Source organism: Rhinolophus sinicus, chromosome 9 (genome assembly GCF_057876585.1).
Source record: "Rhinolophus sinicus isolate RSI-liver-muscle chromosome 9, RSI-T2T, whole genome shotgun sequence".
Classification (NCBI taxonomy): domain Eukaryota; kingdom Metazoa; phylum Chordata; class Mammalia; order Chiroptera; family Rhinolophidae; genus Rhinolophus; species Rhinolophus sinicus.
The window spans coordinates 22,685,791-22,704,182 of NC_142509.1; the positions used below are offsets into that span (position 1 = coordinate 22,685,791).

General features: G+C 45.0%; 1 protein-coding gene across 1 annotated transcript in view; it reads right to left on the reverse strand.

The window, feature by feature from the left end:
* ZNRF3 (zinc and ring finger 3) overlaps positions 1-13,021 on the reverse strand; it is a 139,420-nt gene extending 126,399 nt beyond the window's left edge. The window contains exon 1 of the mRNA XM_019743118.3: positions 12,502-13,021. Coding sequence (XP_019598677.3) covers positions 12,502-12,801 — 300 coding nt within the window. The 5' untranslated portion in view covers positions 12,802-13,021. The remainder of the gene's footprint in view (positions 1-12,501) is intronic.
* Positions 13,022-18,392: the final 5,371 nt, after the last annotated feature.

An 18,392-nucleotide genomic window follows, 5' to 3' on the forward strand; every position in this document is an offset into this window, starting at 1 on the left:
ACCACCGCATTCGTATAGAACTCAGCTCAATATAAATATTCATTAAATGTGAAAACCTATGGTGATGCAATGTTGAGACTGCACATTTAAACACAAGAGTCAGGAAATGCAAAAATTACCGCTGCCACTGGAACTTGAAATCACCCGCACGGCACATTTAATGCCACAAGTGAGTTTATGTGTTCTAGAGATTTAAACGTAATAACACCAAAACTTCAAAACTATATATAAGCAGTTCATTCAGCTTCCTAGATGAGGGGAACATGGGCTGATAGACACTGGAACGTTTCTGGAGAGGACATGCCATGAAAAGGCACAGAAACCCTTTAGTACAAGTGAAGTGTAACACATCATGGATAGCCCATATAATAGCCACTGTTCCACAAAAACAATAACCAAAGAATCTCAACATGCCAACATACACATCACTACGCAATACAGTAGTCCCCCCTTATCCGCGGTTTCACTGTCCGTGGTTTCGCTTTCCGCAGTTTCAGTTACCACAGTCAGTAACAGTTCGAAAATATTAAATGAAAGATTCCAGAAATAAACAATTTAAAAGTTTTAAATTGCACACCATTCTGAGTAGTGTGATGAACTCTCGCGCCTTCCCACTCCGTCCCACCCGGGACGAGGATTATCCCTCTGTCCACCCCACCCCTGCTGTATGTGCTGCCCACCCATTAGTTAGTCGCCATCTTGGTTATCAGATCAACAGTCGCAGTGTCGTGGGACTTGTGTTCAAGTCACCCTGATTTTACTTAATAATGACCGCAAAGCACAAGCGTCGTGACGCTGGCAATTCAGATATGCCAAAGAGATGCCATAAAGTGCTTCCGGTAAGGGAAAACATGTATGTATAGGAAAAAGACATAGTTTATATAAGGTTTGGTAGTACCCACGATTTCAAGCATCCACTGAGGGTCTTGGAATGGAATGGGGGACCTACCGTAATTTAGTAATTCCTAAATATTTAGAATGGGCCCCATAAAGAGTAGAAAATCAAATGTTTATTAACTTGAAATCTCAATTTCTCCCCCACGTAGTCTGCTTGCCTCTTTAGGAATACTACTGTAGTCCTTCAAAACTGCTTCCCACCCAGCACTTAAGCACAGGATCCATGCCCATGCCAGAACTTCCAAAGGGGTATCCAGGAAACACTATGGTACAAATTTAAGTAAGGACGCACTTCCAGTTGCTTCTGATGGGTCATTCTGCAACTACAGATAACCTTTGCTAGGCCCCAGAAGGACCCGTTTTCTAAATGACACCAAAATATGATTCATATTTAAATAAAACACACTCCCTAAAAGTCTACAGCCAGGCTGACATGGTCTCTTCTCCAGCAGACTTTGAAGACTTCACCCAAGCAGTCACACGCCAGACTGGGAGGAGTCAGATGGTGTCATTTCCTTGTCCCATCTCATTTTCCCAGACCTCCTGGAGAGCGGAGGCAAGGTGAGATTATTTTGAGAGTCTGATCCATTCCAACTATTTGGGGTAGTCCTAGGAAACACCCATGTCTGAAAACTGCTTGTGAATTATTTCCACAATCACAGAAAGTTCTCCCTCAAAAAGCCAAGTCTTCTTCTGGCCACATCACATCCCCCTCGCTATCCTATCCCAAAGTGTTTTGATCTCGAAGAATTTCAATTTGGTAAATATGTAAGAGTTTTATTGTAAAGCAATAGGGGGATGAGTAAGACAATCCCTATCTACCGGGAGCTGTGATCTTGTGGGGAAAAGAAAACATTAATAAAAGATAGCTACAATAAGGAATTTAAGACCAGCTGAGACGTGGAAAAAGGAATGATTTGATTCAAAGGAATGCACCGGTGGCACGTGGAAATGCTTGATGGGAAGGAATGGAAGTGTTACAGCTGGGAGAGGGGAAAGGAAGATTAGCGGGCAAAGATGGGGGTCGGCAACGTGGGGGAGTCGAAAGGTGTCCCCACAGAAGGGCAATCCAAAATGACGTGCACAGAGGCAAGAGAGCCTAGGACCCGTTCAGTGAATCAGGGCAGCAACACACAGGACCCAGGCCCGCTTCCCATAGACAGCAGAGAGGCTGGAGAGACAGCCCAGGCCACCTCCGTACTCGGCTCAGTACTAGTAAACCACGGCATGATCCTGAAAGATTTTGATCAAGGGAGTAACAAGATCAGAGGTTACTTCAGAAAGATGAATGGTGGAGAGGGGAAGAACTGATGGGAGGCAAGAGAACGTGAGGCAGCATCTGGCTTGAAGAAGTAAGGTCAACAAGGAAAGAGCAAATCAAGCATCGTCTTGAGACCACCATTTCCCTTTGACTTGGCCACAAGCTACCTTGACTAAAATTCTGAAACGGCTTTGCAAGTCAAGCTTGCAACATTCTTTACATGCCATTAGCTGCCTGCTTACCACCCACTCCAAGACTGAGGCCCGTGCTGAAAAGAGGCCAAGTCTCCAGGTACCCAGTGATATTTCCAAAAATCGCATAAAGGTGCTGAACACACAATGTCAACTGCATTTAAGTAGGAGTGTACAATTAGGTACAAAGAAAAGCATTCTGTGTCAAGTGTGGGACAAGCCTTGGCAACCAGGACAACCTGAACAGCAGCCTGCCTCCTGGGGCAGAAGCCGGGGAAGGCACTCGCAGCTGGGAGGATAAAACGAGATAGTGCAAGTACTCTAGGGACCCTAAAGCTCCAGGCACATGGAAGATTTTCTGGGACTCAACCATCAATGTGGGATGCCATTCTAGAAAGACAAGCACGTGAAAGCACCAAGACACAAGTTCTAATCCCAGCTCCTCTTGTGATCACAGGCCCGAGGCCCTGGCCAACAGTCCCCTCACTGTAAAAGGAGAGCTGAGCCAAAGCAGTTTCAGGGTGTTCTTCAGCTCAAACAGTAACTCTAGTAATCAAAAGAAACCAAGGAGCCACAAGAGAGAAGGGACAAAGACCTTCATGCAGGCACAGGCCAAATGGCTGAGACTTCAGCCTTCAAGAAGAACAAGAGAAAATCGAAGCAGCCGTATTAAAGTAAAAAGAGCACTCAGTCCCATCAGGGCCAGTTCGGCCTTCCCCGGTTGCATGGGGCCCACTGAAGTGTCACAACGCCACTCTTTGGACATCAGACACACTGGATGGGGGAAAAAGGAAAGAAAGGAGACTCACCAAGTGCAACTTAAAAGCTTTCAGCGGCAGATCTTTCCGAGACAGAAAAGATGGCAAAGCCCAACGCCTACAGGGGCCAGGCATTGGTAGAAGTAATTACCAGTGAGGGCAGTAAGCTGAAGCCATGCAATGAAGACTCGCGTGAACTGGAAGGCCCATGTCCCATCTAAAGAGAACTGCGACGCCACTGGGGCAGGCCAGGGTGTTGCCACGCGAGAATGTGGGTGGACCCAACGCTGCCAGATCTTTCAATTTTTCAAGAAGAGCCAAAGCCCCAGATTTTTATGTAAGGTTTTTTTAAGGGATCAAACAAAATATGAAGCCATTTTCAGCGCAGGGACCTGCTGTTTGAATGCATCCTTGATATCTGGTGCATGGCTCTACTTGCATCTCTGCCCATCACAGACTGACAGCGTCACTGTGAGTGAGAAGACAGATTTATATGGTCTTTCCAAACCCAGCCTGTTTATAAGCAGAGAGCCTGTGCCAAGGGAAAGGCAGGGCAGAAAACAGGGAGTGCAGCAGCCCCCTCCCAGGCCACAATCGCTGCCATGGGGTGTGCTGACAGCACTGCCCTGCCTTCGGTGAGGTCTTCTCTAGGCCTCCGAGCATGGCCATCTAGCTGCCTGGACAGCCACCAGGTCCCTGCCCAAAACACCAGGGCAGCGTGCTGATTTGAATCGTGCTCAGACACACCTACAAGGGAGGTACCCAGATACCACGCCAGGTACCTTCCCTTCAGTGTGGACATTAGTCATAACTCAGATCCTCATGGCGGGGGGAAGCCAGTGTTTAGGATTCACTAAACGATCAGGATATATAGACTTTTACAAAGTTGTTTTTTTGGTTGGGCTTTTTTTGTTGTTGTTTTTTTAAGAAACAGATACTACCCACTGTGAGCAGGTATACGTGGAAACGTGTGTCCCAACCTGGCAGGGGAGTATAATCTAGAGCCACTCTTCTGCAGACCAAGCTGACAACACGCAGCAGGAACATTAAAAATGTTTATACCCACTGACCCAGGGGTCCTAATTCTAGAACTTTACCCTACGAAAACAATCAAGAGATAGAAAAAGGATGTTCTTCACAGCATTACTTATAATAAGGGGGGAAAAATATATTGCACAGACACTAGGAGTGTTTCAGAGCATTTAGTAAAAGGAAAATACTCAAGGTGTACAAAGAGTTATAAACACCAGGCAATGTTTTTCCCGATTTCCTTTAAAATCCCTCCAAGCTCAAGAGAAAAAAAGAAAATTATACCCAAACACAAAAGGTTAACAGAGGTTATCTGTAAGTAGTGGGATGGATTTTTTCTTCATACTCTTTTGTATTTTATAATAAACATGTTATTATTTGTATAATTAAATAATAAGTTATAGATGATTTTTTTAAAGGAAGATCTTGGCCCCGACTAGAGGTAATATCAAATGAATCTATTCTCACAGTTTTGCCTAATCTTGCCAAGATATACCCAAGTCTCAGATGAGTAAGCTTTGGCTTCCAGTGACCCAAGTTCATTCCTAGCTCTGTGACCTCGAGAAGCTTACTTAGAGCCTCAGACTCAGTTTCCTTTGGCGCTAACTCAACTGCTCATATTTGTATGGGAGAAATCCCAGAAATAACATCTAAAAACCACGTATCAGGGGTGCATAAAAACTATAGCATGGGTACATAAAAGCCATGTGTCTTCTCTAGGCTGTATCAATAGTAGGAATTCAATAAATGTCTCTGACCAGTTACTGTACTCAAATTAAGGTTGAGTGAAAAATGAAGCTTTAATGAAATTCTTACAGCACTAGATGGGACCTTACATACCTCCAATCAACCATGACCTGTTGCATGCAATAGCTTCTGCACCAGGAAACCAGAAGTCTCCATTCCAACATACATTTTTCACATCAAACTTCTAAGATCATCAAAGTCTTTTTTTCACCAAATCACCACTACAAACTGAGTTTCTAAACAACCATGTTACACTGGCTGCGAGGGAGAGAAGGGGATGAATATCAAGTCTTACAACACATCTTAAGGGTAATAAAAATAAAATGCTCTCCGTTGAACCACAATGGGCCAGCTGACCTCATTCTCTTCACACTATCATGAGTCAACAGAACCACTAAAAGTCAGGTTTTCAAACATCTCATTCAAGCTACAAATGGAACAAAGAACCTCTACTCTTTACCTCCTCCCTATCCTGTTTGACAGGCAGAAAGGCACGTCTCCACGAAGGGGTTATCAGCTTTAACCTCAAAGGTAGGTAGAAATGAGTTGGAAAAGGCCAGAAGGTGCAAATATGCATACTGTGTCATTACATACGTGTTTCTTCAGAATGGGGTTCCCATCCGAAACTCAGCACCCTGGGCCAGGGGTTCTCCCGTATCCTGTGAACGTGTCCTCCCAGGTAGGACCGTGGTTCCCATGCTGACTGTCCCCTTCGCTCAGCTGCCTGCGGCCAGGGACAGCATCTTCCTCATCCCCACCTGCTGCCCTGCCTCACACAGGGTCTGGCGGACAGAAGGTAGCAGCGAATGTCAGCCTAAAGGAATGCGGCACCCACTAAAGGAATGTGGCACCCACAGTTAATGGTAACAGCCAGGAGGACAGAATGAGCAGGGAGCATCCACGGCTTTAGTCTTTTCAATCAAATAGTCAGGGAACGCACAGCCTGTGCAAAAGAAGAAAAGTGATGAACACAAGACAGGACCTCTTTGGAGACTGCCATGCAGAATCCAAAATGGCTCTGAAAAAGTCAGCCACAGGAAGGAGGTGTGTCTCACACCAGAAATCCCTTTAAATGCCAGAACACTAGGGCCGGTCCAACTTTCCCAATAGCAAAAAAACAACGGAAGTGCCATCGAGTGACAGCTGGATACTTCAAGTCATTGGTCCCTCTTCCCAAACTTACCAGATGGGTTCTTTGTGGAAAAAAACAAGTTAGAAAAAGACTTCTGTGATTAAAAAAAGAAGAAGGAAAAAAAAAGGAAAGGAAGGAAGGAAGATAGGAAATAAATCTTTGTAAGGGCAGTTTTCTCAGTTGAAGCTTCAGACAGATTCATTTCTTGATCAATCAGTCTGGGCTTATATCTGACTCTAAATTTCACCATCAATTCCCATATTCTAATTGAAAGCAGAAGTGTCAAGCGAAGCACTCTTGTAAAAACAGAAATGGCTTAGAATGAGAAAGACCTAAGTGTGAATCTCTGCCCTACACCAACGTATCCAGTGACTTCCACAAGTGCCTTGACCTCTCCGAGCTTGGTTTCATCCTCTAAAAAACCTAAGACATGCCATTTACCTCGCCTGTCACATGTGAGCAAAGCCCTGCGCCCAGTGCCTGGCACATAGGAAGCACTTTATCATTAGTAGCTACTTTTAAAAGCTCTGACAGAGAGGAAGACTGAGCAACTCACAATATCGAAATTAGAGGAGAAAAGCAACCGCCTGAACCCAATGGACAACTGAAGAAGGCCTGGCCTTCCCCAAGTGTACACGTGATCACAAAGCACCCTGCTATCTCTGCTCTCCCTAGGACGCCCAGCCGAGGCACAGCCATGGATGACAGAAAGGCTCCAAGCCTGGGAGTAAGGAGACCTGAATATTAAACCAGGGCCATCACCACGTGGCCCTGGGTGAGGCTCTTCACTTCTCTGGCCCTCAGTCTCCTCATCTAACACAGGAAAGGGCTGAATCTGGTTTTTCTGATTATGAAGATCGACTCACATGTCATTTTTATCACGACAACAAATCCACATTCTCCAGACTTGAGAAACACCATCAAGAAGCAAGGTTTCACACGGCATGTATTCAACTTTACGACGATTCTGAGTACAAAGCTTCTACATTTACTCCCAGGGACACGTGGGCTTGGCCACGAACTACTCTTCAAGTGTCTGTCCATCCATAACAGCTGCCCACATTAGGGCCTTCTCAGTACTCAAGTGTTTTATCAAGCAAAGAACATCTTCAGACCTTCGTAATGCCAGGTATCCTGCCCCTGAATACACGCACACACAGGTCACTCTCACACGACTTGGTATAGTGATACCAGTGAGTCTGCCAGAACCAGACAGAGGTCCACTCTTTCCAACTAATCAATCAAGTTTCTGGAAATAACAACCAAAAAGGAAAGACAGCCCCAGAATGTATTAACCAAGCCAAATGAAAGTGTTCTCATCAATTAATCCAAACCCATTAAGCCCCACTGCCTGCCTGATATCCACTCTAAATCCATCATTCATTGACTAAATATTGAGTGTCTGGTAAGTACCAGGCACTGGGCACCCAGGGGTGGATCCAGGGATGAGCAAAAACAAACAGACCGGACCCCATAATGCCCAGGTCCACAAGGGAAGGTGTGAGGAGTGGCTGTTAAGGCACTGCAACACTGACAGATGCTCCATCTCGCTTCTCAATGAATGGTGAACGGTTGTTACCTTCTTGCACTTGACCATCTAAATGCGGAAAATACTTTGAGTGATTATTTTCTCACTTCTCCCAAGGATGACAAACTTAATTAATACTAGATAGATGCACAGGAGAGAAGTTAATCCATTATAGACAATGAATGCCTTAGAGACTAAGGGCTCAATTCTGTGGGGAAACCCAGTTGGGAAGGATTATTATTTATCCATACATGGCTGTCTTCATAAGAGACAGTGAAATCCAGAAGGCAACAGCATTACAGCGTCTGGTACAGAAGAGGGCTTCGGTAAACATCTACCAAATGAATGTGCTCAATGGAGGCTTACAATCCCACAGACTTCACCACCACTCTTGCCAGCCTGAGCCCCACGTCGCTCCACTCAAATTGTTAGTAATGCACTATTTGATGACAAGTACTAGATTAGTGCCTCCTTTTTTACCTCTTGGGGAAAAGGGGTATCACAGAACCCTCTAAGAGGCAAAACTGCATTTCTTCTCAGGAAAATAAAAGTCACACACTTATATGCATCATTTCAGGGATTCACATGCCATCACTGGAAGTCTATAACTCTCAGGTTACAAACCCCTATACTAGACTGTGGCAAATTAAGACTTGAATTAATGTCAAAATCCTAACCAACCAAGTCTATCTACTTGGCAAAAATAAGAACAAAGGGGCCAGACAGACCTGGGTTTTAATCCAGGTTTTATCATTTGCTAGCTGTGTGAGGTTGGAGAAGTCAAGTTGCCTTTCTCAGCCTCAGTTTCCTCCTCTTTAAAATGGGTTAACAACAGTTGCTAATTTCATGTTAATGTCAAGATGTGATGAACAAACATGTGACGTGCTTGGCATAGCGCCCTGTACACAATAAATGTTCATTAATGGAAGCCATTAGTACCTTCCCTCTAGTCTACAGACTCCACACTTACCTCCCACTCCCATCTGCATCTCCATTAAAAACTGTATTACTAACTCCCATGAGATCTCAGGGAAGACAGAAAATAAGAGCCTCTAAGAATTCATAAGGTCACAAAACAGTCCTAATGTTTTCTCGCCAAATCAGTGCTTGATTTTAACCTATAAAGGCTCTCTGACAATACAGTCGGCAATCCCTTTCTGCACAAATCCAGGTCAGCTGTCAGCACGCAATTGTTCTATTAGGCCAAGTCAATTTTTAGAGGCAGGCCTGGTAACTTAAAATGGAGATGAAAAGAAAGTGTTTGATCAAATGCTAAACTGCAGAAATACACTGACAGGAAAACACGGCAGAGGAATTAGTTTCCTAAAATTATTCTCTATAATAACCCTTAGTTAACACTGGATATTTAAGGACCTCACTCAGCCTTTGGAACCTACCATCCAGCTCTCCTCCCATCCCTCATAGCTAAAGGCACCGGCTTAGTTCTTAAATGTTCTCAGCTCTCCTCTGCTTTCAAAACTATTCAACACTTAACCCAGGATCCAGAAAGGCGGATTTTAAAGTTACACAAAACCTATCATTCAGATTCCTTCTACAAATGAATTTCTCAAGCGTTTCTAAATATTTGACTTCAAGAGAAAAAAAAAGAAAGCATTTCCACTTTAAAACAATCTTTCATCTCGAGCGATGCAAATTTTCTGTTTGTTTAACCAATCCACATACCACTAGCCAGAGTCTAATCAGGCCTTATTAAACATCACTAACCACGTGAGTTGCACAGCCAAGTCTGAAAGTTTCAGATAATGATCTCATTAATGGCAACAAATTGGTTCAAAGATGAAATATATATCAATATGTCTAAGAACCCTGTAAAGTTCCACACTTCAGAACTACAGGAAAAGTGTAATTAATTCCTCCAGCATTCACACTGTATGCCTAACACTCTTACAAGCAAATAGGCTTTGATGCTGCATGAATAAGATAATAAAAGTAATTAATAGCATTTCACATCCACACATTGTTTTCACACTTTCACAGATGATGATGTCCAAAAAAAAAAAAAAAAAAAAAAGAAAAATCCCCTCTTCTTACAGAGTACACTGTGACCTTGGGAAAATTATTTAAGCCGAAAATGCACAAGCAGAGAACCAGGAATCCTGTGACTAATCCCAAGGTTTGAATTACTTACTCTCTCAGTCTCTCTCTCTCTCTCTCTCTCTCTCTCTCTCTCTCTCTCTCTCTCTCTCTCTCTGTCACACACACACACACACACACACACACACACACACACACACACTCTTCCTAACCAGGCCTCCCCCTACCCTAATCCATGCAAATGATTGAAGTATCTGGGCAAACCAGATTGTGATAAGGCATCCACTATATCAACATATATACACACACATACTTTCATTGCATGTAACAGGGAGGGAAACAAATCAGTAATACCAACCAATTTCCTATCTTAGCATTCTTAAAGGAGAGAGACTCCCAAACAGGGTATTTTCCCTCCCCTAAAGCATGAACAGTGCTACCGAACCCCACTGGAAATAAAGGCAATGCTATAGTGCCGCTACTTAGGTTTAGTTTAGGAAAATGAACTGTTCTGAAGACCATAAAGTATTAAATAGCAAATCATGCAAAGTCTTTTTTAAAGAGAGTAAATAAAAGGTTTGAAAAGTTCAACAAGGGCACTTACAAAACATGATTAATCTGAAGCTAAACACCAATTTGTTTCTTCTGCATTCTCATTTCTCAGGCAAAATGTTACATTCCCTCTCAGCAGTCCTAAAACATCAACTTTCCTTACAAAAACCTTTTTCAGAGCTGACAGGGGGCCACACCAGTTCCTTAAATTGAGCAGTGTATTCGAAGAACTAATAAAAGCATGCCAGTCTCTGTACACACACAGCCCTGAAAGCTACACTGCGTTCCTTCTGTGCACAGAGAGGTTCAGCAAGTAAAGTTATTAAAGACGTAGAGTAAGAACACCAAGAAATGACTAGTCAAACAGCTCGGATAAACTCACTAACATTACTGCAGTTATAAGGGAATTAAGGACACCTATTAGTGATTGCTTAACAGGTAAACTTATTAAATACCATTTAAGTCATTTTTCTTTACTTAGCAACTGTTGACTTAATTTTCTTTTTCTTTTTTCTTTTTTTTTTTTTTTTGGCTAGGCTAATGGACTACAAAAGAGTTAGATAAGCACTTCAAAAAGTTTCAAAGAAGAATAGATTCCTTCTGCCAAATTCACACATTATCTCTCTACTCACAAGGATAAAATAGTTACAAATGGTGTGTTTAAACTGCTAATTTTGTATTAAATGGTGAACCCAAGATTATCTCCAAAGTATAGCACTACTCATAATGGATAGCTCGCCAGACAAACTACCATAGAGAAAGAGGACAAGTTAAAACACTGCAGATAAAAATCGCAAACTTCAAAAGTCTCCTTCAAAAAGTGAAATGTCATGTTAAAACATCTTTTCTCTTGGGAGACTGTAAATCAAACATTTCTAAAGCCATGAGGGCACAGTGAAAGCCTCAAAGAGAAACAAGGAGTCACAAGTAACAAGCTCTAAGATTCGAACTATTCTGGAAGGCTGCAACTGAAATGGGTAGGAATCTTCAGCAGAGCATCCTCTCTCCAACTTATAAATTAAACATTAACAAAGAAAAGTGTCCCCAAGCCTTTAACGTATGTAGTCACAGGACTCAAACAACATATTTCCCCTTCTTTCTACCACCAGAAGTTTAAGATGGGAATGAGAACCCTGTAAGGCAATGCTGCTGATTAATCGTCCAACAGAGGTGTCTCCTCCAGCTTTTACGGACACACCTCTGTAAGGAGCCCAGCTGCACAGCTCCCTGTCCTATCTGCAGCTCCATGTCGTATCCACGCAGAGCGTTGAGTCTACAGCAGGGAAAGGAAGAGGCTGCTATGCAGTCATTCCATAGAGTCCCCTTCTCTTCATTCATAACTCATCCAAGAGGAAAGCGCAGAAGGCCCAAAGCTTGGGCCCCGCAGCTATCCGCCCAAAAGCTTCAAAGTTAAACCAACCATTTCAAATCGCCCCCATCCTAGGCATGCATATTAACCGCCACAAGTGTGCTGGCTGTCCACTAGCAAGTTGGTAAAATCATAGCCAAGGAAGCGAAAGGCATCTACTCAGTTCACCATCCGCAGAGGCTTGAGCTCAGCTTGAAGCTCTCCCTAACCAGATTGCTCTGAAATACAGACCTTTCACTGGGAGCAAGGTGGAGGCCCTGTCAGTGAGCGACCCTGCCTCCCGATTCCCAGGCCCTCCGCAAAAGTCCTTGGCCAAGGAGTGCGCAGGCAGTCTCCCTCCCACCCTCTGTAATCTGAGGCACGCAGTGAGGGCTGCCTTCCACGGCCACTCCAGGGCACCCGCGATCCCCACTCCTCCTGGGTCAGCTCCCCCTGCTCCCTTGCCTGCAGCTGCTCCTCCAGAATCCTGCAGGAGGGTCAGCCCCCAATAAGGCTGGCGGCAGGTTCCAGGGGAACGTGATGGTGCAGCCCCTCAGACAAACCTGGCTACTCCACCCCTCCCTAAATAAAATTAAAAAAAAATAACATGCGTGGATGGAAGGCAAAACCTGCTACCTGAAACAAGCCACCCCTTCCATCATTCATCTTTTCAAAGTTGGCATTCAACAGGTAGTTCCTAAGACTTCCACCTGAGGCAAAACAAAATGCCCAACCAGACCAAGGGGGCCGCCCAACGTGGGTACCCAGACCCGGGGTTCCCCTCACGGTTCCAGGACCAATAGAAGGACGAGCCCCCACGTGCGCTCGCCCCCCACTGCGGCGCCCTGGAGGCCGCGTCCCGCCCGCCCGCCAGCCGGGGAGGGATGCCGCCAGCCTCTTCACCGCCCCTCCCGCCCACCAGCCCGCGGCGGGGTCGGCGGGCGCAGCCCCCGGAGCCATCTTGTGGCGGAGGCGGCGCGGAGCCCGGGCGGAGGGCAGCTACCTGCACGATCTCGCCCTCCGCGCTGAGCGTGGCCCCGGCCCGCGAGAAGCGGCCCGTGAGGCCGGTGGTGTAGGTGGTGTAGTCGCCGCTCGGGCTTGACTCGAACAGCACCACCTCCACGAACGCCGTCTCCTTGGCCCGCGCCGCGCCGGGCCCCGCGGCCGCCAGCAGCAGCCCAAGCAGCAGCGGCAGCGGCGGCGGTGGCGGCAAGCGGTGGCCGCGGGGGCCGCGGGGGCGGCGGCGGAGGCGGCGGCGGCGGCGGCCCGGGGCCCCTGGGCGCCCGCCCGAGCGCGGCCTCATGGTCCTGCGGCGGGAGGGCGCGGAGGGCGGGCGCGGCCGGGCATAGTCGCGGGCCGGCGGAGGACCGAGCGCAGGCGGACGCCTCACAGCCCCATCGCGGCAGCGGCGGCGGCTTTGTGGGTCGCAGGCTCGGCTCGGCTCCCCCGGCCGTCGCGCCGCGGCCCTTTCATCTGCTCCACGTGAGGGGTTATCCCCGCCCCGGCAGCGTCGTGACCCGCTCTCCCCTCCCTCCCCGCGCTCGACCGCCACGGCCTCCCGGGGGAGCGGGAAGGCGGGGCAGGCGCGCCTGCGGCGGGGGGCGGGGCCCTACTGCCGGGCACGCCCCTGCCCTCTCCGCCCCTGCCTCTGCCTGCGCCCCGCCTCCTCGCCTAATCTCCGCCCCCTCCTGCCGTCTGCACTCCGCCCCACTGCTCTCGCCCCGCCTCCTGCCCAAGGTCTTGCTCCGCCCATTGTCCTCGCTCCGCCTCCTGCCGTATCTGCTCCGCCCCCACGCTCACGCTCCGCCCCTTCGTCTGGGCTCTGCCTCAGCCGCGCTCAACGCTCCGCGGCAGACATTACTCGTCGCGGATGCCAGAGTTCGGCGGGAATGGGGATCGGAACTTGCTCCGTGGTGATGTTCGTCCTCTCTGGAAGCCCCACGCCTCCTAGTCCCGTGCAGGAATTAGGGCCTTGTCCTTTCCGGCTCCTCCGCTCCAGTCCACAATTCCCTGAAGCTGGACGCCTACACCCGACCCTCCACCCTCATCCCCACCTCCAGGATCAAATGGAAAAGGCCGTGGCAGTCTGGGGCCGTTTGCAGCTCCGCCATGCCGGGACGTGTCCGGTTCTTGCACCGGTGTCGCTTAGACAGTTACTCCTAACGTGTGTGGGGGGGAGCCATTTAACCATTTAGATTTTGATGGAGTTCATCTTTCTGCAACCCCAGGGACTGTAACTCAAACACCCCACTCAAGAGAAGTTCTGAAACTCTGAGTCTTGCGGTGTGCACAGAGCCAGAGGATTTCCAACAACATAACCCTTTGTACACAGATTGATGGCTCCCAAATTAATGTACGGAAGACACGTGCTGCAGGGCCCAGGGGTTCCTGGTCATCCAGAAGATAAACTTTCAAGTCCTTGCCCCTCTTTGGAACATGCCGTTTCCCTTCTCATCTAGTACTCTATGAGAATCAATCCCTTCTTTCAAAATTCAGATTCAATTCCCACTTCGTGGAGTCTTTCCTTCTCTCAGCAGAATGGCTTTGTTCAGATATTCGCAAATATTTGGTTAGGATGATCTGCTTCTACTTACTACCACACCCAAAATCTTAAAAAGACCAAAAAAAAAAGTAAAGAAAACTCATTGAAAATTGTCTTGGGTAAACAACTTACCAAACTTACATTTTAAAGTAGTACAATATATTTTCGAAATGTGAAATAGAAAATACATTTGAAAAAATCCACAGATCTGTGTTGCCATATTTAGACCACCCAGAGCTTCTGCTCAGGAGGGAGGCACCTGAAAAAGTAGGGATCTACTTGGTGGCTTTTTAGTTTCCCCAGAACCAAGCCTAACTAGTGCTGACTGGAACTGGGCAACATCCATCTTGACAATGTGCCCCCAGGTGGCACAGTCCAGTCCTTAAAGGAGAGATCAATTACGACTCCCCATCCACAACACTTTGCGTTATTTAAAATTCAAGGTCACCATTAACTGATGAATGGATAAACAAATGTGCTATATTCATAAAATGGAATATTATTTGTCAAGGAATGAAGTATTGACACATTGATGAACCTTAAAAACATTTTGCTAAGTGAAAGAAGTCAGTTACGAAGGACCATAAAGTGTACGATTCCATTTATGTGAAATGGAATAGGCAAATCTACAGTGACAGAAAGGAGATTAGTGCTCGTAAGAGCTAGGGGAAGGCAGGAATGGGTAGTGACTGCTAATGGGTTTCTTTTGGGGGTGATGAAAATGTGGAATTAGATAATGGTGATGGTTGCACAACTCTAAAAATATACTAAAAACGACTGAATTGTACACTTTAAAAGGGTGAGTTGAATGGTATGTCAATTATACCTCAATAGAGTTGTTAACAAAAATTCAGTCATTAGTGGTATTTTCATGCAAACACATGCACATACATACACACAGGATAGATATTATGTAAGGATATCCTCTGCTCTGTGAAATCTTAGTTCAAATTTCACACCCTCAGCAAGGCCTACCTAGGCTACTCTTTTTAACATTGCAGTGTGCACCCTTTCCCTGATTTCCAACCTCTCTCAGCCTGCCTCACCCAACCCCTTTCCCCACCCCCACTGTGGCATTTATCACCTTCTAATATACTAAATCATTTGCTTATTTATTTTTGTCTCTCCTCCACACCCAACATCCACTCATTCCAGAGAACAAACTCTACAATGGCAAGGATCTTGTCTCCACTGACTTAGGCCGAGGCTGCCTGGCCTAGAGTAGGCACTCAATAAATATTTGTTGCATGAATTAAGGACTAAATGAATGACTGACAAGCTCATCATTGTGTATCCCTCCCATTTTGCAGACATTTGGGGCAGCTTGTTAACTAACAGCTGCATAGGAGCACTGGGCTTCATGGGACCAAAATAAATTCTGAACGTGGAGAAGAGCAACAGTCCTCCCTGCAGGCATTGCAATGAAAACCTAGATAAGGGTCAAAAAAGAAACCGGTTTCAACTTTTAAAACTCTGCTTCAAATTTTTGCAAACAGTGCCTCCGATAAGGGGCTAGTATCCAGAATATACAAGGAACTCATGCAACTCAACAACAAAAAAACAAACAACCCAATTGAAAAATGGGCAGAGGACTTGAAGAGACATTTCTCCAAAGAGGACATACAAATGGCAAATAGACATATGAAAAAATGCTCAACATCACTAATCATCAGAGAAATGCAAATCAAAACCACAATGAGATATCACCTCACCCCAGTCAGAATGGCTATCATCAACAAGACAAATAATAACAAATGTTGGAGAGGCTGTGGAGAAAAAGGAACCCTCATACACTGTTGGTGGGAATGCAGACTGGTGCAGCCGTTATGGAAGGCAGTGTGGAGGTTCCTCAAAGAATTATGAATAGAATTACCATATGACCCCGCAATCCCTCTCCTGGGTATCTACCCAAAAAATCTGAAAACATTTAGAGATAAAGACACATGTGCTCCAATGTTCATTGCCGCTTTGTTTACAGTGGCCAAGACATGGAAACAACCAAAATGTCCTTCGATAGATGAATGGATAAAGAAGTTGTGGTATATATACACAATGGAATACTATTCGGCAGTAAGAAAAGATGAAATAGGAACATTTGTGACAACATGGATGGATCTTGAGAGAGTAATGCTGAGCGAAACAAGTCAGACAGAAAAAGCAGAGAACCATGTGATTTCACTGATATGTGGTATATAAACCAAAAACAACAAAAGAACAAGACAAACAAATGAGAAACAGAAACTCATAGACACAGACAATAGTTTAGTGGTTGCCAGAGGGTAATGGGGGCGGGGGGTGGGGGGGTGGGAGATGAGGGTAAGGGGGATCGAATATATGGTGATGGAAGGAGAACTGACTCTGGGTGATGAACACACAATGGGATATATAGATGATGTAATCCAGAATTGTACACCTGAAATCTATGTAATTTTACTAACAATTGTCACCCCAATAAATTTAATTAAAAAAAACAAACCAAAAAAAAAAAAATAAATAAATAAAAAAACCTCTGCTTCAAGAAAGATATGGCTAATAAGACACCAGCCAGCAACACAAAGGTAACATGATTCATCTCTCAGCAGGGTAAAGCTGTTTAGAAATGGGGATGTTTCCTGAGTAATGAAATTTCACCAAAATCTGGTGGGCAGTTAAGGGGAGATAGAAAAGAACTTGGAATAAGAGATAAGACCCAGTGGCTAGGAGCAAGGACTGGATAAGCAAGATGGATCAAGTGATAGGAGTGAAGAAAAGTAATGCACATTCACTATCTTTGATGACACACCCCTAGTAGAGCATCCTGAGAGGAACTTATCTTGTTCCTTTCTCTTCTTATCAGACTCAGATGAAAACAACTGACAACAGGTGCATCAGTATCGGTTCAAGGGGCCAGACCTTTGGCAAATCTCACTGACTTAGGCCAAAAACGCACACAAAGCTTCGGGAAATTTTCTGCCATCGAAGTTCTATTTATATGACCAAAGAGGAAAGGTTGGGGATTTCAAATTTGTAAACGTATGCTTTAGTACCTAAAGAGACTATATCTGGGCTAAATAGAAACAGACATGGGTATTCACTGCAGTATTGTTTTTAATGATAAAAGACAGGAAACAACCTAAATGTTCATCAGTCAGGGATTAGTTAAATAAATTATGGTACAGCCATTTAATATCTAATGAAATACATATTAAATAGCCATTAAATAGAATGAAGAAGCACTATATGAGCTGATATAGAATGATCTCCAGTATAAACTGCTAAGTGAAAAAGACGTGCATATGGTATGCTACGATGGGGGTGAGGTGGCAAGGAGACAACAGACATGAAGGTTTGCAAACATTAACTATGTGTGGAAGGAGACATAAGAAAGGAATAAATAGATGCCTCTGGAGAGGCATCTGGGTGACTGGGAGACAGGGAAAGGAGAGAGACCTACTTTTCACTGTGTACCCTTTGTACCTATTGATTTTACCCCACATGAATATATTACCTGCTCAAAGGTAATAAAATAAAATAGAGAAACTAACCTCCTAAATCAATGGATGATACTGTTAGTTTTCTATACAAAAGCATATTCATTCAGTAAACTTTATTGAATACCTACTACGAGGCACTGGAATACAAAAAGGGATTGGCCTATAGTTATGGAAGATGTTAGTTAGCATTGGAGGAATCTAAGTAATAGGGACACAGGACCCCTCGGTACTAGTTTTGCAACTTTTTCTAATTATTATTATTAATAGAAACTAAATTTTGAAAAAATGAATTAGCCAGTCCCTATATTCAAGTAATTTCCTTCCTTTTTTCCCTCCTTCCTTCTGCAAACATTTATTACTGTATGGGACAGTTAGAGAAGTCATAAAAGATGAGAACAAAATACACTTAAACTATTTTACAAAGTAATTTTAAGAGTTTGAATCTCATCTTGCTTCTTTCAAGTGATTCAAATTCAAGACATGCTAGCATTCTTTCAGTGTTTGTGTCTGTTTATGGAAACTTTCATTTATTGTATTTAAACATCATATAATTCTCTTGAAAGGTACAATAGATGTAATACAGACAAGTAGCGGCAGTTCTTTCAAAACTCTTAGAAGTGTCTCTTCCGCCTTTGAAGTACACCATCAATCTGTGTCTGCTTTGAGCCTTGAGGCAGAGTCCAATCTGGGCCCCGATTCATCAGTGATTTAAACTCTGCTTCAACCTGTCCCTGCTTTGCAATGGCCACCCAACCAAGAGTCACAAACTTAAACAATGCTCCAGGGGCCAGGAAGGGAATGTGACTGAGTGAGGTGGGCCAGGTGTAAGCAAAAATAACTAGCAAGTGAGAAGGTAAATGGCAAAGGGCCTCAGGCAGG